The 24,033-nt window shown below is 46.1% G+C and overlaps 1 protein-coding gene across 3 annotated transcripts; it reads right to left on the bottom strand.

Moving 5' to 3' along the window:
• Positions 1-822: 822 nt before the first annotated feature.
• On the bottom strand, positions 823-22,540 carry C3H14orf93 (chromosome 3 C14orf93 homolog). Of its 3 annotated transcripts, none has more exons than XM_076931019.1 (7): positions 22,477-22,540; positions 12,713-13,589; positions 10,530-10,847; positions 4,377-4,438; positions 4,090-4,193; positions 2,954-3,066; positions 823-2,685 (listed from the first exon to the last, which is right to left on the bottom strand). In XM_076931019.1, the coding sequence occupies exons 2-7, from the start codon at positions 13,313-13,315 to the stop codon at positions 2,260-2,262; spliced, it is 1,626 nt and encodes a 541-aa protein (XP_076787134.1). In that variant the 5' UTR covers positions 13,316-13,589; positions 22,477-22,540; the 3' UTR covers positions 823-2,259. The 3 variants fall into 3 exon arrangements, with proteins under 3 accessions (XP_076787134.1, XP_034353106.1, XP_076787135.1); XM_034497215.2 differs by having other exon boundaries at positions 22,391-22,534; XM_076931020.1 differs by lacking the exon at positions 22,477-22,540 and adding an exon at positions 14,000-16,712.
• Between the last annotated feature and the right edge of the window lie 1,493 nt (positions 22,541-24,033).

Below are 24,033 nucleotides of genomic sequence, written 5' to 3'. Positions count from 1 at the left end.
TCCCCCACCCCCACACTGTCAGGCCACAGTCAAGGCTTGCTTCCTCACACCCATCTACCCTAATGTCAAGAGATTCCTACAGTACACAAAAACAATCATCTCATCATCCAAAACTTTTCAATGTAAAATACTTGCACAGCACGCTAGAGGCCCTGGGATTACCTCCCAGAACCACATAAAACCAGCACAGTGACATGAGAGGAAGAGAAAGGACTGGGAATGGGAGGTTATCCTTGGTTATATGGTGATTTCAAGTGTGAAATCTTAGGCTATGTGAGACCCCCATCTCCAAACCAAATTAATTCCTATATTTCTTGCCACCTCTCAGCCAATGACTGAATACGACTATATGGCTTACGGTCTCCAGGTTCTCTCCTCAGCATTGTCTGCCTCTAACCATCGACAGCAGAAGCAAATCTTGTCTGTACACTTGCTCTGGACTTTTGTGCCTGTTCTGTTTGGCTTGTCCTCCTGGCCTTTGCCCCCACCTGGTTAATGCCTCCCGCTCTTCCAGGTATTACTTTAAACATCACTGTTTCTGATAGGCCACGCCCATCTACACAAGCCTGTCAGCTACCCTAGCTGTAAACTGCCGCTGTCCTCTGCACTTGTCTGAGACCACCTTGTCACAGGTCATGTGCCTGTGACACTGATGCCATGCTTCCTGACTATGAAACCTAACCTGAACTTACCAACTTTGTGTCCACAGCTCCTAACACAGCATGACACATGGTCAGGAATCAGTTGATTGCTGTTTGCAGACAGGGTCTCACGTAGCCCATGCTGGCCTCAAATTTGCTGAGTGACTGAGGAAAACCTTGATTTCCTGGTACTATTTATTGCCTTTACCCACAGGGCCCATTCCAGTTTGTTTTGTTTCCCTGAGACAGGGTGTCCTCAAACCTGTAATTCAGCCTCCAAGCAAAGATCACCACAGTCAGTCTTAATTTTGTTGCATGACAAAATGAGTTTAAAGCCATTTTACTTCTCCCTCCTCCCCTTACTAGGGCCCCCACTCACTCTGGCCCAAAGGTTTTTATTTATTTATTATATGTAAGTACACTGTAGCTGTCTTCAAACACCCCATAAGAGGGCATCAGATCTCATTACGGATGGTTGTGAGCCACCATGTGGTTACTGGGATTTGAACTCATGACCTCTGGAAGAGCAGTCAGTGCTCTTAACCATCTGCTGAGCCATCTCTCCAGCCCAGCCATTTTACTTCTTAATCCATTTGGAAGGTTTGTGCATGCACATACATACACCTTCCTCAAAATACAGCTTGGCTGAGAGAACCAAGAGATGCCTACAAAGCTGTGTATTCTTGGTCATAAGAATGGAAGAGAAGCTGTCAGTGAGACACAGGACTTTTTGTTTGTTTGTGCTGTTTGTTTCCATTGATGTGGTATTTATGGAGACAGTCTCACTTTGTAGAGAGGGCTGGCCTGAAACTCATAGAAATCCACTTGCCTCTGCCCCGAGTGCTGGGATTAAAGGCATGTGCCAGTATGCCTGAGGAAACAGGATTTCACTGTATAGCCCAGGATACCCAGGAACTCACTAGATAGCTCAGGTTGGCCTTTGAGCCACGGGAGTCCTCCGGTTTCAGCTCTGAAATGCTGGAATTCTAAACATGAGTCACTATGCCCAGCAACATGAGAAATGTTTAGGCTTTAATTTCCTTATATGTAATATGGAAATAATAAAATTTTCTCATATAATCTAACAAACAATAACTATCATTTAAAAAATCCAAAGAATAACTATCATATCTAGACTCTAATTCCAAATAGCGGTACCCCATGATCCCCTGGTCAGACTAGAAAGCCCATGACTGAAACTTCCCACCAGGGGGCAGTATTACCCTGGACTGCTCTGTTCAGCCTCCAGGGCAGCACAAACCCAGGAGTGTTTCTCCTGAGCTGTGAGTACAGTGGGGTGTGTGGGGCAAACCAAGCAGAGATGGGACATGGATCAAGGCCTCATGTTTCTTTGGCCCATCCGCCTCTGCATCCCAGGCTCTTCTGAGGCACTGTTTATCCTTAGTAAGAAGCATCTTCTGGGTTGCCATTCATGGGGAGAAAGACCTCCCCTGCCTTCTACATAAGTTTTATCCCACCAGAGTCTCCAGCTCCACTTCAAGTGGAAACTATGTTAAGAAAAGCAGCTTTTGTTTTTCAGACTGCAGGAAGTGGGCGCCTCGTTATTCAGAGCCATCCATTTCTAGGTGTGGAGAGTGGCAGGAGCCAGCTCTCCTTGTTATAGAGCATACTCGTCCTTTTCCACCTTGATTTCAATGAACGAGTTCAAGTCAGGACAGGATGCCTTGTGGGGCTGGTCATAGGATGGAGAGACAGGTCCTTTCTCGTTGCCTCCTCCTTCCTCTTCTTGGAAATTGGGGTTGTAAAGCTCAGGAGGAAGGAGCTGGGCTTCCACAGAAGGCAGTCTGTCTGAGGGAGGCCCGTATACACGGTTGGCTTTGGTGCCATGCTTAGAGTTAGCATCCAGGTGATAGCAGAGCTCTGTGAGGCGCTGGGCCCTGAATCGGGGAGAGCGGGCCACCCACACACCGGGCTCATTAAGACTGTCCTCCTCATCGGACATCAGTTCTTCTGTCACATCCTTCCACAGGTGCTGGTCCTCCGGCCCAAAGTGCCTCATGATACTGGATCGATTGGCGAAAAGCTATAGTAGGACCCAGACAGAGATTAGGAGGAACAGACTATTGCTTTGTAGAAAGGGCTTATGTCTGGATAAAGGAAATGTAAAAAAAATCTGTGCCTGAAGGAACCCAGTACTCAAGTCAGATCCTGGTTGGAGTAGGCTCTCCCTCCACCTGCCTGTCTACTCTCCAGTCTGCCAACCCTGTTCTCGGATGCTGTACCCTTCCCTCACATTAGAGCTACTTAGGAACTAAGGTTTCAGATCTTGAAATGAAGGCCTACAGACTTACCCGGTATCGGCGACTTCGAAGTTTCTTCTCCTCTTTCTCCTTTAGGCCTTTGAAAGGGTTGAGAGAGTTGCGGTACTCTCGCCTCTTGGTAAGGAAGTAGGCCACACAGGCTCCTAGGGAAGGGAGACAGCTAGAGACAGAATCTTCTTGAACAAGGGTCCCCAGCCCATACACTGCTCTCCGAGCGGAGGTTAGAACCACCACTCGGCAGCCTGGGTTCTCCCGAACAGGCAGCCGCACAGTTCAGTCCCTGGATTTACTGTACGTTGTGGACTTTCACCTCTAACACTAACTCCTCCCTGACTACAATGAGGTAACTCCAGCTGCTCCTATGCATTCAACTCTTGCATGAAATGCACTGTGGCTACTCTACCAATAGTTCTGAGCGCCTTTTCCTGCAGCCGTCACAGTACCTCAGTAATAGCTTTAAGTGACCCAAGAGTAAGGAGTAGAAAACTCAGGACATAGTGGGATTTTTTTTTAATGCATCTGGGTGTCTTGCCTGTATGTATGTCTGTACCAACCACATCCACACAATGCCCCAGGAAGCCAGAGGAGGACATCAGATTACCTGGAACTGGAGTTACAGACTGTTGTGAGCTGCCATGTAGGTCCTGGGAATTGAACCCAGGTCCCCTAGAAGAACAGCCAGTGCTCTTAAACTCTTAACCACTGAGTCATTATTTTGGCCCCAGGACATAGTATTCAGGGTCAAAAGGGCTGGCTTCTGGTTTGGAAATAAGGCTTATTGGATAACGGCTTGAAGAGATCCTCTTGCCTGAGGCTCCAGCCTTAGAATCACAGGTATGAGATACCATACATAGCTGTCATGAGCTATTTTTTAAAGGATTTATTTTATATATATGAATGCTCTATCTTCAGGTACACCTGAATTACATAAGAGGGCATCAGATCCCAGTATAGATGATTGTGAGCCACCATGTGATTACTGGGAATTGAACTCAGGACCTCTGGAAGAGCAGCCAGTGCTCTTAACTGCTGAGCCATCTCCCCAGCCCATGTAGTGCATTATTTTAATACCACCTAAAATCATCCCCATGCTTCCTCCCTCCCAACCAAGAACAGGGAGAAGGGGGAAGCAGAGACCACAAGCACAGGGAAGTCAGCATCCTCACCTTTCAGCTCCTTATCAGTATAATTGTGGGGACTAGCTGTCAGCTCCTGCTTGAGCTTTTCCAGAAGGAATTTCACGACAGAAATATTCCAAGACGACTTAATGCTGTCAGAGGAGGAAAAAAAAAAAAAAAAAAAAAAGTAAGGCGGACAACTTCTAAAGAGCCAGAGGAGACAGACTCACTTCGAATGAGTTAGCTTTGTAGTCAAGGCCTTGGCTACATCTCCCCCACCCCACTTCCCTCCCAGCAAAGCACCCTCTCAGCTTCCTCCCCTCAAGAAACCATACCTTTCAGACCCATTGAATCTCTTGTCATTGGTGATGTGGTTATGCACATTGTGGACCAGTTTCTAGGGGAGGGGAGAAAGAATCGGGTCAGGAGTAGACAGAAAACTTTCCCCTGGTTCCCAAGGTAAGAAGCATTGTCTCCATGTGTGTGGGCCCTCTGGCTGAATCACTTCTACTTCCTAGGCACCATCTTTTTCTATGTCCTTTCTTAGCTGAAGAGCTAGGTTAGGATTAATAGTTTTGCTTTTCTTTTTTAAGCCAAACCTTCACGTAGCCCAGGATGGCTGCAAACTTTTTACATGGTCAGGCTGGTCCTGAACCCCTGCTCTCATGCCTTTAGTACCCAAGTGCTTGGATTACAGGCGTGTGCCACCATGCCCAGCTGTCTATATTTCTTTGAGTATTAAGTGAAGACTCACTACTTAGGTGTGGTGGCACAGGGCTTTAACTCTGGCACTCAGGGAGCCTCTGAGTGCCACTGAGAGGCAAGAGGCCAGCTTGGTCTACAGAGCAAGTTTTAGGACAGCCTGGAAAGAAAATGAAAACTGTCACAAGTCTGGGAAGTACACACAGGAGACTTGAAAACCACAAATCTACAACAGAAACAGAAACTGGAAAGAGCCTGGGAGACAGCAGCTCTTCCTTTCACAGCACCAAGTAGCTGTCAAGTTTGTTCATACATACCTCTCTTTCAAAAAAAATTAAGCATTTACTCATGTTTGTGTGCCTGAGTATGTACATGTCCACCTACCACGTGTGTGCAGGAACTCACAGAGGTCAGAAGAAGCAACAGACCTGGAACTGATGTTACAGATGGCTGGGAGTTATGTGGGTGTTGGGAATCCAACCCATGTCCTATGTAAAAGCAGTAAGCATTCTTAACCCCGAGCCTTCTCTCCAGCCACCTAGCTCCTCTCCAAATCATTTTATTCTACTGAACATTTTATTTTATTTTGTTTTGTTGTTTTGGAGACAGGGTCTACGTAAGTAGCCCTGGCTGGCCTGGAACTATAGACCAGGCTGTCCTCGAACTCAAGACTTCTGCTTGCCTCTGCCTCCCCAACACTGCCACAATGGGTCCTACTGAACGTTTTTGTTTTCTTTCGTTTTTTTGAGACAGGATCTCTCTACATAGCCCTGGCTGCCCTAGAATTTGCTATATAGGCTTTGAATTCCTAGAGATTTGCCTGCCTCTACCTCCTGAGTGCTGAGATTAAGGGTGTACATCATACCTGGCTCCCAAATGAACATTTTTAGTTAAGTTTTGTTGGAGGATGGAGAGATGGCCCAGTGGTTAGAACACTGGGTGTTCTTTCAGAGGACATGAGTTTGAGTCCCAGCAACCATGCTCACAACCATCTGCAATTTCAATTCCAGAAGTTCTGATGCCCTTCCTGTCCTCTAAGGGCACTGTGTATACATGATGCACAGCCATATGTGGGCAAAACACCTATAAGTATAAAAATACGTAAATAGATTTTTAAAAAAAGTTTTATTGGTCCCAGCGTGGTGGTGTATGCCTGCAATCCCAGCACTTAGAAGACACATGTATACTCACACACATGTTGTATACACAATAATAGTAATAAAATACATTTTAAAAAACAATCTCATTGAACTGGGGAGACGTCTTCATGGGTGCAGTGCTTGGAGGCCAGACTTCAATGCTCAGTAGTCACAAGAAAATTCAAGCCAAGCAGATGGCCACACCTTTAATCTCAGCACACAGCAGCAAGACGCAGGCAGATCTCTGTGAGTTTGAGGTCACTCTGGTCTACATAGAGTTCCAGGACAGCCTGAACTACAAAGTAGTGTGAGGCTGTCTCGGGGGAAAAAAATGTCTTCAGAACTCTGACCCTGGTTTTGCTTGTAATGCTTGCTACATGAGAGTTTGAAGACTGCTTCCATGAATTTCCCTTGTCTTCTGTCTGCTCCAAATAGCTTCAGTCCCGGTGATTTTCAGACTTTCATGAGTCTTCATGAGGAGTAGGCTCTGCGATAGCCTGTGTTGAAGTGAAAACTTACGGGTTCTATGGAAAGTCGTTTGGATGGTGTTTTGCTGGGACAAACACGTGAAGAAATGTTTAGTTAAAGTGGACACAGGTGTGAAAGGCTCAGGCCGACTCATGAAAGAACATTTCGCTGAAGCAAACACGGGAGAGAGGGTGTTCTGCTAAAGCAAGCATGTGAAGGGACACGTGACAAAGGACTCTTCGTTAATGACATGCATGTGTCGGTCCGCCTTACATTGTGTATGTAGTTGAGCTGCATTTGTCAGGACTCAATAGAGAGAAATGCACCAAAAAATTTCTGGTGGTCTGTTGCAGTTTCTTGAAGCTTCTGTGGACTCAGACAGATTGGACTCATGTGCTGAGGCAAGCTAGCTGTGCAACGCTTGTGGGTCTTGCGTCTTCGCTGATCTTCATTTCCCTGAGAGAGGCACAGTGAGAACTTCTGCTGCTCCTGTTGGTCCCTCCTCTGACTTGAGCCAAGGCTGAGGCCTGGTTGACTCTGCTAGGTTGTGTCACTGCTGTTGTTAACCCAACTCTACCAAACTGGACTGCTGGGTGTATCCGTGAAGTGTTTGTGAGTGAACTGAGCTGCCGTTGCCTGCTAACCTATGAACTGAACTGCTGATTTCCAGACAATACAGATGGGAGTTGCTCCAAAGAACCATTTCTAAACAGGTCCATGTCCCCTGTATCCTTTCTTTTCCACTACTTTTGGAGGGTGGTGGGCTACAATGGAGGTTAAAGCATTTAAGAACCATCATTAAAAATGGGATTGAAAAAATTAAAGTTACACTGTGTCTTGCCTGCGAGGAGCACCAGGACATCTGTCATCTGGATCTAGTCAGAGTCATCATCACTTCCTGAAGTGGAGCAGTGTGCTTGGGAATAAATCTGAAGACGGCATTACCTTCCTTAGCCACTCCCCACCACTCACAAACTCATAGGTTCATGCTGCAATGGAAACTTTGAGCTTATTTTTTGTTTGTTGTTGTTGTTTTTTGGTTTTGTGGGTTTTTTTTTTCTTTTTCTTTCTTTCTTGAGACAAGGTTTCTCTGTGTAACAGAGCTCTGTACATCTCACTCTGTAGGCCAGGCTGGCCTCGAACTCACAGAGATCCACCCAGCTCTGCCTCCTGAGTGCTGGGATTAAAGGCATGAACCATTACACCAGGCTGACACTTTGGGCTTTAATGCAAGCTCTTTACTTCTGTTACGTTTAACTTTGTTTTTCCTAATTATATTTCCATCCCAAGCCCTTGCAGCCAGAGGAGGCTACCCAATCCCAGACAGATACCACCCTGTTTAGAAATCCCTGAGCTATCCCCCATCTCTATTGAGTGGTCATACAAAACAGAAACGTACTACCAGGTTTTATTGGTTCTAGCGTCTATTCTTTAAAGAGCACTGATGCTGTATTAGCCCCAAATACCACATAGTTTTTCTTTAGCTCTTAGAAGTCAGGTATGGTGGCTCAAAACTGTAATCTCAGCATTTGGGAGGCTGATGCAGGAGGAGCACCAGCCAGCTGAGGCTGGTCAGTTTAAGAGTGCTTGTTGCCTGCCCTTCTAGAGGACTCCAGTTCAGTTCTCAGCACCCACCCACATGGTGGTTCATAACCATCTCTAACTCCAGTGCCAGGGGACCTAATCCCTTCTTCTGATTTCCATGGACACTGTATGCATGTGGTGCACAGATGTACATGTAGGCAAAACACCCACACATATTCACATGCACAAAATCCAAAGTCAAAAATAATAAGGTAAAACATTTAAAAAAAACAAATGAACAAAACCAGAGGCCAGTAAGGTAGCTGAGTTGGTAAAATTATTTTCCACATTAAGTCCAAAAACCTGTTTGATTCCTGGAACCTGTGTAAACGCAGAAAGAACTGACCCATAAAGTTATCTTCTGTCATCCACAAACTCTCTGTGACATATTTGTCCCTCCATCACATACTACTTCTCTCTCTCCCTCTCTCTCCCTCTCCTGTCCCCCCAACACAGCAATGTAAACGGGATGCAGCTCAGTTTTTAGGGTGTTTGCCTAACATACATGAAGTCCTGGGTTCCATCTTAAGCACTCTATGAAACCAGACATGGTGGCAGATACTTGTAATCCCAACACTTGGGAGGAAGAGGCCGGACTAAAAGTCCAAAGTCAGCTTCAACCCCACAGGGAGTTTGGAGCCGGCCAGGACTTCATCAGACAGTAACCTTTTAAACAGGGGCTGGAGAGAGCTTAGTAGTGAAAACACCAGCTGATATGGTAGAGAACCAGGATTCAGTTCCCAGCATCCACGGAGGCTTACAAGTCTCCTTAACTCTAGATCCAGGACATCCAGCTTGCTCTTTCAGCTTCTGTGAGCACCAAACTCCCACAGTGCATCTGCATATATGAAGGCAAAATACCAATACACATATAACAAACTGTAAATCAAAAAACAAAAACTATCCAGGCCTTTAGTCCTAGCACTCAGGAGGAAGAAGCAGGAGGATCTATTAGAGTTCAAGGCCAGCCTGCTCCACAAAGTGAGTTCTAGGACAGCCAGGGCTACACAGAGACCCTCACTTGAAAAATTAAAACCAAACCAAAAGAAAACAAAACAAAACAAAACAAAAACCCTAGAAACTAAAGTCCAAATGTTAGGGATCACAAAGGAATAGGCAAATGGGTTTCATAAGAAGTGTGAGTTCTCAGAAAAGGAAAAGCCACTACCTATCTTCCAAGTCAAGTAGCTTGGAAGAGATCAGGTGATAAAGAATCCAGGCTGGAGGTGCAAAGGGAACTACTCCAGACAGTAGGTGTTAAAGCAGCACAGCTGCCGGCTCATCTACCTCCTGAGGGAGCTAAAAATAAGTACACTTCCCCAAGGGTGGCCGGCAGCATCTGCACCATTCCAAAGACTTAAGTGTACCGGACGGGTCCTTTTGTCCACAGGGTCCCCAGCAGCAACCTACGGGCAGCAGACTGCAGAGGAGCTCTTGGGCCCCTTCCAGAGCAAAACACTAGCAACACACAAAGTAAGGCCCTGTAACCATTCTTTCCTTGCAAGTCAACAGTCTTGCTCAATAATGTTTTTCCTTTATTTTTTTTTTTGGAAATAATCTTGTGATACTGCCAGGGTTGGCCTCAAAACTTACCTTGTAGTCTAGTCTAGCCTCAGACTCGATATTCTCCTACCTTGGCTTTCCACATATTTTCCAGGTGGTTTTTCCCCTGAGTACCTTCTTTTCTCTTAATACTAATTAATACTTAATTAAAGGGCTTGCTGATCTTCCAGAGAACCCAAGTTCCGGTCCCAGCATCCATGTCAGGTGGTTTACAACTGCCTCAGACTGTGGCTACAAGGGATCTGACATCCTCTTTTGGCCTCTGAGGGTACAGAAACATATGTGGAACACACACACAAACTAAAAAAAAAAATTTTTTTTTTTCTTTTTTGAGACAGGGTTTCTCACTCTGTAGACCAGGCTGGCCTCGAACTCAGAAATTCTCCTGCCTCTGCCTCCCAAGTGCTGGGATTAAAGGCGTGCGCCACCACTGCCCATGACCCTGGAGGGCAGTTACTCCAGGCTGAGAACCACTGCTCTACAAGTTCTTCAGGTTCCAGCTGGCTGCTGTGCTGGGGCTCCCAGCTCAGTAGAGTGTCCCTAGGGCTCCCATCCTCTCCAACAGTGTTAGACAGTCTTCCTAGCCAGTCCTGCTCTGCCTGCCATGAGCTCTCAGGGTGACTGGATTCTCCAGAGCTCTGTGACTGACTGGGCAGTCTGCACTAGGCTTGGTGGTGCACTTCTCTGTAGACCTGAGACTACTTCGTGACAATCCAGCTTTCCCACCCAAGATGCCCCTAGTTACTTAGCCTGAACATTGGCTAAAACATCAGGGTTATGAGAACACAGAGATACAGTTTTCTTCTCTTTAAAGGGACGACACCATTCTACCTAGATAAGCCTGAATGGCAAGGCAAATGGAAAAGGCCTTTCCAATGCTCCAGGTTATGGAGTAAGGCCTCTCTTTATCTTTCCCATTCCTGCAGGATTTAGGATGCTATTCATTCTATCTGGAGGCTTAAAGTCAACCCACTCTTTATTTCTGTCTTCAAACTGAAGGAAGAAAAAGGGATAGAAACTGAGTTCACTTACGGAGAGCACCAGATCCCGCTTACGCCTGGAATTTTTCTGCCCAGTCCCTCGGATCCTGCATGGGGAGCCAATAAATCCAAGAGGGCGGCTCGATTCCCCAGTGCCTCCAGTGCCCGACTCTTCTAAGGCGCTGTCCAGAGCTGCAGATCCAAGCATGTCCTCAGGACGAGTTGCTGGCAGCTTGGTTCCGCTTTCCGGTCCTGTCTCTGAGGATGCTCTCTGGATAGCCAGTTGTGTGGCTGGTGATAGTTGTTTGGCATAAGCGGGGACCAACACTCGTTGTATTGAACCCTCAGAGGCCACATAGTCGTCCGCCATCTGAGAACATAAGAACAGTCTATTACCAGCTAGGCGGAGAAGGACCTGGTTAACCACCATTCTTGGCCAAGAATAGTGAAAAAGCAAGAGGAGAAGCCAGGACAGCAGTCTTTCCTTCAATGGTTTGTTTCGTAGGGAGTCTATGAGAACATCAGGCAGATCATTTTTTTTTTTTCCGTATGTGTATGACTGTTTTGTCCGCATGCATATGTGTGTACCACATATGTGTACCACATGCATCCAATGCTTGTAAGGCCAGAAGATGGTGTCAGATCCCCTGGAAATGGGAGTTACAGATGGCTTCGTGTCACCACGTGGGTGCTAAAGAATTAAACCTAGGTTCTCTGGAAGAGCAGCAAGTGCTCTTGGCCACAGAGTCATCTCTCCAGTTCTGGGGAAATTTCTCTTCTAAGAACATGACCTGGAGTGTTGGTTTTTTTTAATCACAGAACATCTTACATGAACTGGGCATGCTTTGACTGTCTATGTGACCAGTTACTTATGGTATATTCTTGAGTATATGTCTCACCAAGTGAGGAGTGGTGCTTTGGAGGCCGAGGCAGGGGGACCTCTGTGAGTTCCAGGCCAGCCTGATCTACAGAGTGAGTTTCAGGACAGCCAGGGTTGTTACATAGAGAAATCCTGTTTCAGAAAACAAAAAAACAAGAAACGTATCTAGGTAAGCCTTTGTCAGGAAGGAGGCAGGGGAGGAACTGATACCAAGAAAGGGAAACCAAGCAGGCAGGGAACAGACAAGTGAACAGTAACAACAATAAAGGGGATGAGAGAAAAGGCAGAGCAAAGCAGGGAGAGGCTCCCACAAACACCACAGACACCTCACCTGCCCTCTAGTCCTCTGGAGGGACCAATCTGGGCCTGGCCACATCTCCCAGTCTCAGCCCTAACATCCAGCTGACTGCCTGTGCAGTCAAGGACATGCAGGGCAAGGAAAGGAGGGAGCAGGCCATGAGGGGAAGGAAGGAAGGGAGTGGGGATTGCTGCAGCCAAGAAAACAAAACGGTGAAACTTGAGGGGGAACCACACACAGAAAGAAGTGGAGGAGGCGGCTGAGATTTATAGACCTGTGAGCTGCTTGCTTTCTGTGCTGTGAAATCTAAAAGCTAATTCCATCCTGTCAGCCTGGAAGCCTTTCCTGGCTGAAAGAACCCCAATGCAGAGAGCACCACCTGGCCTGGGTATCTCCTGTCTCCTGTCTCTCATGATGATCCTCCTGTAATGCCCTTCATTTCCTGTAATGAAGGAAAGACTGCTGTCCTCGCTTCTCCTCTTGCTTTTTCACTATTCTTGGCCAAGAATGGTGGTTAACCAGGTCCTTCTCCGCCTAGCTGTAATTGCCCTCAATGTTCCTGCCCTCCCCCCACCCCCACCCCGACAGAGTATTGGTTCATGGTCCTGGCTGGCCTAGAACTCACCGTGTGCATTATGATGACCTTCAGCTCACAAAGATTCATCTGCCTCTGCCTCCTGGGTGCTGGTATTAAAAGCAAGTAATTAGCTGGGTGGTGGTGACACATGCTTTTAATTCCAGTGCTCAGGAGGCAGAACTCTGAGTTCAAGGCCAGCTTGGTCTACAAAGAGATTGGGACAGCTGCTGAAAAGATACCATTCGGAGCTGTTGAGAAAGCAGGAAGCACAACGTCGCCACACGCACCAAAAATGACCTGCAGAAAGGCTCAGGGTGGAAACAAGAGTGCTGGCTACCCCTGAAGGTGGAGGAAATTTGGTGCTCCTCTGTCTTCACAGATAACAAATAAAATAATGGTTTAAAGAGGGAAAGGGAAAGAGGCGTATGATCTGCATCCCCAGTAGCACCGGTAAACAATAAATAACTGGGCTTTACTCACTGGGTTGAGCAGAGGGGCTCCCTCTACCGCAGCCAGAGTGCATCCTGGAAGCCGCGCATCTCTCTGGGGGGCTGTGAAGAAACCCAGGGGTCCCTGCCCCACGGTGGAGGCAGCCCCTAGCTGCCGCAGCTCCTCGATCACCACCTGCACACCACTGCCCACGCTATCACACTCTTCCTCCATGGCAGGCAGAGTCTTGCAGGCTTCTCCGGGACTCCCCTTGAGCACTCCGGGCTCTTCGGGTGGTGGGCTGCGGGCACGGCTCTCCCCATCTTCATCAGCGGTGCACACTTTTCCCTGCCGTAGTTCACCCACTTCTTCCTGGAGTTGTTTTAACAACTCATTGTTGGCCCGTGCAAGCCCCAGAGCGGCCTCAGCCAGACCCACTGCCTTGTCCACCCGCTGGTAGATAATGTGCAGGAGTTGTTCAGAGCTTTGGACCGCCAGTCCGTGTCCAGTCACTGTGATGGGGGTACTGGCAGGAGGATTCCCGCCCTGAGAACCCGTGCTGCCCTGGCTAGTCTCACTCTTACAAGCACAGCAGCAGCATCTGGCTTCACTGCCACTGGGAGGGGAGAAAAGAATGGTGGCACTGAAGGACATAGTTGATGGATGCAGGTAACTGTGTACACACTGCCAGGCCGCTTCACAAGTGCTCCAGGTAACTGGCCTTCACCAGGGAAGCGCTTGCCTTGATTCACTTTCCTTTCTCATAGAAGAAGATGGTCAAAAGAGCTGGGGCTCCAGGCTGCGGGTTCTGTGGAGAAGTAGGCTAGCAGGTGAAGATACACACAGTCCATGGTTGCTTCTCCTCAGCTTTCCACTGGCAGGTCTGTGCTCCCTAAGCACACAGCACTCTGGTGTCCCACGGCCTTCACTGAAAGAGTAAAAAACAGAACCAAAGGTCTTCCTGATGTGTAATGTGAGGGGATTCAAGGCATTCTCCTTGCAGTTAAGCAAGGACACTCCCAAAGCCCACTGCAGCCCGAGGAACAGAAAAGGGACACCAGGCAAGGAAAAGATTAGGAAAATGAAGGTCTGTTTCCTCCTCTCTGATCCCCATCATGACTCTAATAACATTATTACATCTTACTGCTTTGGTGCCATTCTTTAGGGTGCTCGGAACACTTCATACAGGCTGTCTCATCAACACAATGCTAGGAAACAAATAGTAGCCAGGTCCAGAGAAGAGAAGCACAGGGAAGTTGTAAGCCTTTTTTATGTTCAAAGAAGACAACAGAACCTGGTTATTGCTGTTCTCAGTCTCATATATATTTAAACGGATACCTGTAAATGCCTCTTTTGTTTCCTCTGATGAAGTGATGAGAAGAGAGCTGTACCGGAGCTGTGCGGATACACTACACGCTTGGTCTGAGCCCAGAGTGTTTTCCTTCTCTGTTCTAACTAGCCCTGGGTCTAGTCCGGAAGCTTCTAGCCTCCTTACAATCTAATCTTCCAGGATGACTGATGATCCAGTTTCTCACAGCTTCTGACCCCATTGCTCTGTCTGACCACACACCTTTTCTCTATTTTCTCTTACGTAGCCTCTTTCCTGTGCTCGTCCCATGAGAGTTGGGCATACCCTATTCCTGACTCATTCTGTCAAATCTTTCTCTGATTTGTCACTTTGTCTGCCCTTCAATTACACATCACTTCCTTCTACGAACTAACCTTACCTTCATTGTTAGGAATTAAAGGTATGTACTAAAGGTATGTCTAAATTCCAGCCAGACCTACTGGAATCTAGGGCTAGATCTCTGAGTTCAAGGCCAGCCTGGTCTACAGAGTGAGTTTCAGGGCAGCTAAGACTACAAGGAGAAAACTTGCCTTAAAACAAAACAAAAAATTCAGTGTAATAGAAACTGGTCTTAAACTCCTGCCTCCACCTCCCACATGCTGGGATTATAGGCATTTGCCACTATGTTCCTACACTGTTTATTTATTAGTAGTTTGAGATAAGGTCTCACTACAATAGACCAGACTGGCTTCAGTCTTATAGAGATTTACCTGCCTCTACCTCCCGAACTGGGATTAAAGGCATGGCCACAATGCTGGTCTGTTTCTGTCTTGCTATGTGGTTCTGGTTAGCCTGGTATTCATCAGGAAGCCAGCTGTCCTGCCTCAGTCAACTGGGTGTGTTGGGATTATAGGAACATGGCGCCACCTCCAGTCAAACTCACAGTATTGCATCTTCAATGCTGAGGGGTGGGATAGGAAAATGAACTTCAGTCTAGGGCTAGGAATTGGGGCTGGGCTGTCCTGGAGCCCTCTTAGAACTACATTCCTGGGCCTCAAGCCCCTTGCAAAGCAAGACAGATGTCTTGAGTTCACCATTCAGCAACCCCTAGAAGTCACTTCTACAACCCTCATCTCCATTTCTTGGGATCCTTAAAGGAAGAGGTGGTGCCCAACAGGAATGTCTTGTCTAGATAGCCAAGGACCCGCCCTACAGAAAGAAACAGGGATGTCAGTAGTAAACCACACTGCCTCTCTTTGGAATTACTCTAAGTAACTAAATGACTACAGGAGCCAAGGGCTGGGGCTAGGAGGTACTGAGTCACTGAGAACACACTAAGGACCTTAAATATTGTTATTTTCTAAATGATGTTTGATTACAGAAAAAGAATCTTTCAGCCTGAAGCTCTGTAAATGACAAAATCTTAAGTGTGTTTACAATCCCCTGACAAATACATTTCAATTTTACACTGTAATTTATCATAACATCATAATTAAAATGATTTTTTGTTTGTTTTTCAAGACAGGGTTTCTCTGTGTAGCCCTGGCTGTCCTGGAACTCACTCTGTAGACCAGCCTGGCCTCGAACTCAGAAATTTGCCTGCCTCTGCCTTCCAAGTGCTGGGATTAAAGGTGTACACCACCACTGCCGAACTTCACTGTTTGAATTTTTTATATATTGAATTTGGGTTTTTAAAAGTCAGCCTTCTCACTTTAGTTTATTAGTTATAGTTTTTCTTTTCTTCTATGTGTATGGGTGTTTTGCCTGCATGTAGGTCTGTGTCTTGGAAGGGCATTGGATCATCTGGACCTGGAGTTACAGAAGGTTGTGAGCCTCCATGTGGGTGCTAGGAATCAAGCCTGGGTCCTCTGCAAGAAAGCAAGTGTTCTTAACCATGCTTTATTTGTATAAAGGTTATCGACATCAGGGACTGAAGAGGTGGCTCAGAGGTGAAGCTCTTAGTGCTCTTCTAGAAGGCCTAAGTTCATATCCCAGCACCCGGTCAGGCAGTTCACAACTAACTTCAGCTCCAAGGGTTCCAATGCTCTCTTCTGGCTTCCAACACACACACATGTACACATAAAAATAAAAAGTTTTTTAAAAAGACTGTCCCTCCATAAAGACCTGTAAAATACTGACACTGGGTCAGTGCTCCACAAACAGCAGCTGGATTATTATTATTATAATTATTACTAAGTTTTGTATGCCTACCATGGACACCAGCCCTGACTAATTTCTTGTTTTGAGGTTGTTCTTTTTGTTTAAAGATTTATTTTGTAGCCGTCTTCAGACACCCCAAAAGAAGGCATCAGATCCCATTACAGATGGTTGTGAGCAATCAGATCATCATGTGGTTGTTGGGAATTGAACTCAAGACCTCTGGAAGAGCAGTTAGTGCTCTTAACCACTGAGCCATCTCTCCAGCCCTTGGGGTTGTGGTTATTCTTAAGTCCCTCCTTCCCTCCCCCCTCCATAGATAGATAGATAGATAGATAGATAGATAGATAGATAGAGATAGAGATAGAGATAGAGATAGAGATAGAGATAGAGATAGATATATAGATATTAGTGTAACTGTATAGACCAGGCTGGCCTTGAACTCATGGAGATCAGCTGCCTCTACCTCTTGGAATACTGGGATCAAAGATGGATTGTCATCATGTCCAACATGCATTTCTAATTTAAATCAAACATAACAGTTTGAAACACAAGTGCTGAAGACATTTGGTCCTAGCCTTTTATTTTTCCCAAGACTGGGGTTTTTCTGTGTAACCCTGGCTGACCAAGGAGAAAAACCAAACCAAACCAAACCAAAAATATTGTGGGGCTGGAGAGATTACAAGTCAGTAGTTACGAGTGCTTGTTGCTCTTGCAAGAAGCCCAAGGTTCATTTCTAAGCATCCACATGGATGGCTCATGGCCATCTGTAATTCTAATTCCAATGGAACCAATGCCTTCTTCCTACTTCCCCTGGCTCCTCACACACGCATGAAAGTTCAAGTGTGCATGCACAGACAGACAGACAGACAGACACACACACACACACACACACATACATACACAGTGCACGTAAACTCTTTCAAGCACAACATATATAAAACTCTTTTTTGTTGTTGTTGTTGTTGGAGGGGGATGCAGATAGGGTAGCCCTGGCTATTCTAGAACTCTGGCTACATAGCCCTGGCTATGTAGACCAGGCTGGCCTTGAACGCACAGATCCGCCTATGCCTCCAGAGTGCTATAATTAAAGTTGTGCACCACCAAGTTCAGCCAAAGTTATAAATTTTATGACCTACCAACCAACCAACAAAAGCCCCCAATCTAACAGTGAGTCAACATAAATGATAAATGTCAAAATGAGGCTTACTAAACACATTTAGGAGTAATTTTACTATTGTCTAATCTTATGTGTTTTGTTCTTTTATGAGACAAGATATCATGAAGCCCAGGCTGGCTTTGAACTTGCAATGTAACTTAGTATTGACTCAAATGCCTGATCTTCCTTCCTCCATTTCCCAACACTGAGATTAAAGCATTTGCCATCACACCTGATAGTCTAATTTTAATACATGTGAAATTAATTTGGAAACTGTACTTTTCAGCTAGGAGCAGGAGTTCACACCTACAGTCCCAGCATTCTCGACTCTGAGCCAGAGCAACTACTAGTGGTTGGAGAACAGCTCTAGCTGTTTAATGAATGTGAGGCTGGACTGAAGTACAGAGCAACACTCCAACCCAAAAACTAAATAAATAAAAACTAGAACAAAACAACATACAGTGGATGAGGCTGGTCATGTGGCTCAGTTAGTAGAGTGCTTGTCTAACATTTCTGGACCCAATCTCCACCACTACATAAGAGCCTCATGGTATTAGCCCCAAGTTATCCCAGAACCTAAGGGTGGAGGCAAAAGGATCAGAAGTTCAAAGTTATCCTCCACTACACAGTAAGATGAAGTCCAGACAGAATAAAATATGACACACACATAAACACACCACCAACAACAATAACCACCAAGACCAACAACAACAATAACCACCAACACCAAAGCCAAAACCCACCAAAAAAGAGAATACTTTATCTTTTTTTTTTTTTTTTTTTTGTTTCTCGAGACAGGGTTTCTCTGTGTAGCCCTGGCTGTCCTGGAACTCACTCTGTAGACCAGGCTGGCCTCGAACTCAGAAATCCACCTGCCTCTGCCTCCCAAGTGCTGGGATTAAAGGCATGTGCCACCACCGCCCGGTGAGAATACTTTATCTTTAAACATATCTTTATCTTTCAGGGAAAGGCCAACCATAATCTGAACTATCCCTTTCCTCCCAAGTCACACATTTTTTTTTCAAGACTAAATACATCATATTCTTGGCAGTTTCTTTGCTTGCCTTCAAGCATTCTGAGTGAATTTTCTGCATGACTGAGTTTACCTCCAAAGTATGAAAAATAAATTTTCTTATAGTTTAATAGATGGGTGTGATATGGTATTCTTCAGATATATGTTCTCACAATGGGCCTTTACTCTTTAGAGTCAGGATAGAAATGGGATGGACTTTCTTTACTGTGATAGTAATTCCTATCTCCCTTGGAAATAAATATAGTCCCTTAAAGCTCCTAACTCAGGCACTCAGCCCTGCTTCCTCCATTTCAAGGCACAAAATGGCTCACTTGTTAGAAAGTCTTCTTAAAACCTCTTTCTATCAGAAATGAGTTATCACACAACAGCAAGTGAGCAGTTACTGTAAAATATGTTTTCCCTATATTTTAAGAGTGGACCAGCCAGGCACGTGGTGGCGCATGCCTTTAATCCCAGCACTTGGGAGGCAGAGGCAGGCAGATTTCTGAGTTTCTGAGTTCGAGGCCAGCCTGGTCTACAGAGTGAATTCCAGGACAGCCAGGACTACACAGAGAAACCCTGTCTCGAAAAACCTTACAACAAACAAAAAAAAGTGGACCAGTCTAGGATGGGCAGTGATGATGAACACCTTTAATTCCAGCACTCTGAAGGCAGAGCCCCCAGGATCTCAACCAGTTCAAGACCAACCTGGTCTACAGGGCTAATTCCAGGACAGCCAGGGCTACACAAAGAAAGCCTGTCTCAAAAATCAAAAAGTGACCTAGTGATCTGCAGAACATCTAAGACCTCATTATCAGGTACAAAACAGAACTGCCCAGACACTGGGCAGAATGGGCTTGTAAACAAATGCCTTCCCTGTAATCAGAAAATTACACTCTCCCTTCCTTCCTTCACTCCTGGGAATGGGGGTGTGCCTTTCTCCCTCCCCCCTTTGTGACAGTTCAGCATATAATTTTTTTTATTTAATTTTTTTGAAGAGTTGTTTTTTACGTATATGGGTTATTTGCTAGTATGCATGTTAGCACACCACAGGCAAGTGAGCAGTTGCTACGACTAGTGCCCAAGGAGGTCAGAACTGGAGCCTGGAGTTAAGGAAAGCTATGAGCCACCATGTGGGCACTGGGAACTAAACTAGGGTTCTCTACAACAGAGCAAACTCTCCATCCCTCCCAGACCTGCAACTATGTGGACCAGGCTGGCCTCAAAAATCGTGGCAATCCTCCTGGAGGATTCTGGCCTTGGAGAGCCAGAATTACAGGTGTACACCACTATGCTCTATTTGTAACAAGTTTTCAGGTCAATATGGCAGTATTTCTTTAAAATTAACTTACTCAAGGCAGCTTTTAAGAGTAAACTTTCCGTTTTCCTAGACTATACATGATACACTGCATTTGTGAAGACACGGGGAAATGTAAAACTAAATCCCAGGGCTTTTATCACATGTGCACAGCGCCTCCAGTTAATGTTGATTATTACTCTAAGGTGACTCAGACGGGCGCCAGGGATTGCATCGCATTCCCAGTGAGATGGGTGCTCCGTCTACAAGCAGCACAGCTGCAGGCTGGCCTCTGTCCGCGCTCGAGACCGCGTCCGAGCAGGAGGGGTCCCGGGTCCTCACGAGTGGACCTCAAGGGCAGCCGCTCGAGCCCACCTGGGGCCCAACTCCTGGCTTCCGAAAGTGCCGCACCCGTGTGCCGCAGCCGCGCGAGAACGCGGCGCCCGTGTACCCGGCAGCGCGCGCAAGGGGTGCGGTACCGCCCTGCTTGCCCTCTGGCTCGTGCTGATAGGCAGTTAAACCAAAAGGATGCAGGGCCAGGGATGCTATTGGCGTCCGCTCCCAGTCACTCAACGAGGCGGGAAGGGAGGGGCCTCCTCAGGGAGGGACACGACCAAGAGAGGCTTTTTCAAGGACGCTAGGCGCCATTTTGGTTTTCTGTTTACTTGCCTTTGTGACCCGGTGCTCTACAGTTGTGTGTACACGACTGTAAGTACAGAGGCCGCAAAGTGCTTGCATACATTTGGTTGGGCTGATTTTGGGTCCCTGCCTGCCTCAGTTACCTCCTTAATTCAGTTTGTATCATTTACTTTTGGATTCTCAGCAAAATCAACTCAGTATTATAGTTTTGCTCTTCTTTGGTAAAACTGTCAAACCAACCATGCCAATCCATGAGATGGATTCCTCTCTCACAAAAAAAAAAAAAAGAAAGAAAAGAAAAAGAAAAAACCGACCTTGGCGATGATCCTAGATCGCGAGACATAAAGTAGTCTAAGCTAGCTGGCAACTACTCTTGAGGGTGCTTTCCTTTGTCTTAGGACTTAGAAGTCGTGTTAGTTAATACTACAGTGGTGCCTGAGCCTTCAAAAGGATAACAAAAATTACCATCACTCCTGGGATCACTAAGGTCGCTAGAATATTAACTACATGTCAAAGATATGCACTGTCTAAACTTGCGTAAGGTCCACCCTGGAGCCAGTATTCATTGTGCACCAATTTGGCTTGTATTGTTGGGAAATAAAAATTCACTTACTATAAATAAGTCTAGCGAACCTGAGCCAGGGCACTTTCCTTATTAGTACAAATTATATTGCAGGTGTTGTTTAGGTGTCTTTAAATGCTGTCTCTACACTACACCTAACTAAGAAACACAGAGGTTTGGTTGTAGTGAAAACTTGCACTTTAATCTCTCGGTTGCAACACCGTGACCGACCCAGATAGCTATCCACATACACCAATGTTTTCAGTCTTCAAACACAGACTGGATACCAGTAAATCCTGTATAAGTCCTAATAGACTGTCTCAGCACGCAGCTCCCATGGGAAGGGGAGCCTCTGCCCCAGGCAACAGTCCTTCAATGCACACACTCTTTTCCAAAAATGTGCCGACCCGGGGAAAGCTTTGCATCCACAGAATGTATTTCTTACCCCTCCTGTGTTTTGCCTTTGCCTCCTCTCGCCCTTACCCCAAATTCAATAACCCAATACCTCAGTTCAATAACTGGACTAGAATATTTTCACACACACTTTCCCAGATGTGGAGTTTTCCAAACAAATTCCAACCCCAAAAAAAAGACCATTTTGTCAAAATGCCAGAAAATTCCCTTCTGGTGCCTCTCCCCAAAACTACTCATAGAAGCTAAAATGTCCACAGCTGCACATTTAAGAAGGAAAAACAATAAAAAACTAAAAGCACTTAAAAGTCACTAACAGAGGCTCTGGACTTCACATTCAGTAACCCCTACCTTCCTTTGCCAAGCACACTGACTGCATGCTTTGGGGCAATTATTTAATTATTCACTAATCTGAATCTGATTTAAAAAGCAGAAAATAAGGTCAATTCCAATAGGATGAACGTTATAAAGTATGCTAAGTGCAGGATTCCCTCCAAGCTTTACTTTGCACTTGAAATCCTGTTTTGATCACATTTGGGAACACAGCGAGAAAAAAACGACATCCTAAGGTCTATTTTACACACATAAAATCAAAGGAAAACACTTTAAAAATAAAATCGGATACAGCACATATACACATACTTTACATATACACAAAGAATAAACCCCAAGATGAATCCATATGAAATGGTATGCTTTAAGCGCACATACACACAAATGTCCTTATGAAATTGTGTGTGCAAGACACTGTGAGTGGGCTTTCCCTCCTCTCCAGGGAAATAAGTGTCCTAATTAAAATATCCCAGGATATTTAATCTATTGGCCTAGCACACTTGCCACATCCACAGCATTTGGTTTTGGTTCTGAGGGAGTGTGTCTAAAACGCATGCCAAAGGCTTTGTGGGGGCGCCTCAAATCTCTCTGTTGCCTGTGGTAGAAATTCACATTATCGCTTTAACCCGATTAAAAACAAATCTATACTTCCCCAAGCGACTAAAATCTAAATCCTTCAACCACAAAATTTACCAATTCTTAAATGTGATCCAAAAAGGAAAAAAAACTCTGTAAATTGGTCTGGGAACAGTTGCACACGGCTTCTCAACTTGGTATATTTTTAAACCTCGACCAGGAAAAAGAAAGAGAAAGAGAGACAGGAAAAGAAATGGGGAAAAGAGCAAATTCCCCTTAGCAACAGTTTCCTCACCCCAGCACTGCCACAGATCTCTATTTTTAAAAAATTGGAAAACGCACACAAGATGAAGGAGAAAAAAAAAAATGGAAAAAGGATACCCGAAGGTCGTATGGCTCTTTGTATTCGTGTGTGTGCAAAAAAGGAGGACTCGCGGAGCCGGAGCTCGCAAGCCCCGCCCCTTCCCAGACGGCCGCCCGGATTGGCCGCCGGCCGCCCCGCCCGCCAGCACACGCGCCGCGCCCGAGGCGTCCGTCCGGGGGGCCCCCGAGGGCCGCGGGCTCCCGGACCTGGCCACCGCTCCCACTGCCCTTCCCTTTCTCGCTGTCCGCTCACCTTTCCCGTCTCGTTTTTTCCCCTAAAGCCAGGCTCAGAAGAACAACCCTGTGAGTGAGCGCCCTCTTACTTTGCCAAACTGGGCGAAGTAGCTCGTTACTTGGGTCCTTCCTAGTCTGGGATTGAGCGCCAAGATTGAGGGGCATGGGCCTCAACCCTTGGTTTCCTAGGGCAGTGTCTCTGGGTCACGCATGTTGCCTAGCAGCTCACCTTTATATGAGCACTTGTGAGTGTAACGTTGTCCAAGTGAAAGGCCAAGTAGCCTTACAGTTGGGCTTGATTTTGCACAGCCTGAGCCTGGTTCCCCTACGAGGCTAAAAGCACATTCTGAAGAAACCAAAAGGTCTCCCTGGTATCCCCTGCATGTAGACTATTGCTTAAACCTGGATTTTAAGCAGCCCATAAACTGCTCTCACTGTACCTATTTATTATAAAATGCGCGCCTGAAACATACACACACCCACACAAACACACACACCCACACACCATATATCTATCGTTTGGTGGGGACGATTGCGTGCTGCAACGTGAATGTGGCAGTTAGGGGACAACTTGCAGGAATTCTCTCCACCTTGAGGGTCTGGAGGATCAAACTCAAGTCCACAGGTTGGGCTGCTGGACACTGTGTGTGTGTGTGTGTGTGTGTGTGTGTGTGTGTGTGTGTGTGTGTTTCCAAAACAAGGTTTCTCTGTATCACTCTGGCTGTTTTGCAACTTGCCCAGTAGACCAAGCTGGTCTGAGAACTCAGAGATCCACCTGGCTCTGTGATTGCTAGGATTGGGATTAAAGGTGTGTGTACCACACCCAGCACCTCCTTGATCTTGATCTCCGAGGAGAACATAAAATCCTACTTACACCTATTTACCTTTTAGTATCTGAAACCTTAAAGTCTTCCTGGGACTTCCTGGCTTTTCCTTCTCACTTGAACCCCTGACCTATGAGTTTATAAAAGAAAATGAGAAGCACTGGTGGTGGGGACGCATGCTTTAACAATACTTAAAAAAAAAAAAAAAAAAAAAGATACGTTCCTGTCTCTTTTTTCCTCCTGTTCTGGAAGCAGCTTCTATGACTCTGTCTGTGGCCTGCCTGTGTTGAAAAGGACTGTAGACCTTTTCAGCTTTGCACAAGCAGTGTTGACACAGCTTCTTGCAGAGGGTAAGCGACTGTGACAGTACAGGAGCACAACACATGGAGGCATGTGTCATTATGTGTGGCCCGAGGATGGATCTGTCTCCAGGGGAACATGCATCACTGTGCATTAGCTTCCACTGCCACGGACCTCAGTCTCCTTCCCAAAGCCTACTGGTCCAGCTCTGCCTGTC

Source organism: Arvicanthis niloticus, chromosome 3 (assembly GCF_011762505.2).
Source record: "Arvicanthis niloticus isolate mArvNil1 chromosome 3, mArvNil1.pat.X, whole genome shotgun sequence".
NCBI classification, from domain to species: Eukaryota; Metazoa; Chordata; class Mammalia; order Rodentia; family Muridae; genus Arvicanthis; species Arvicanthis niloticus.
This window is presented reverse-complemented; position numbering and strand designations above follow the sequence as displayed.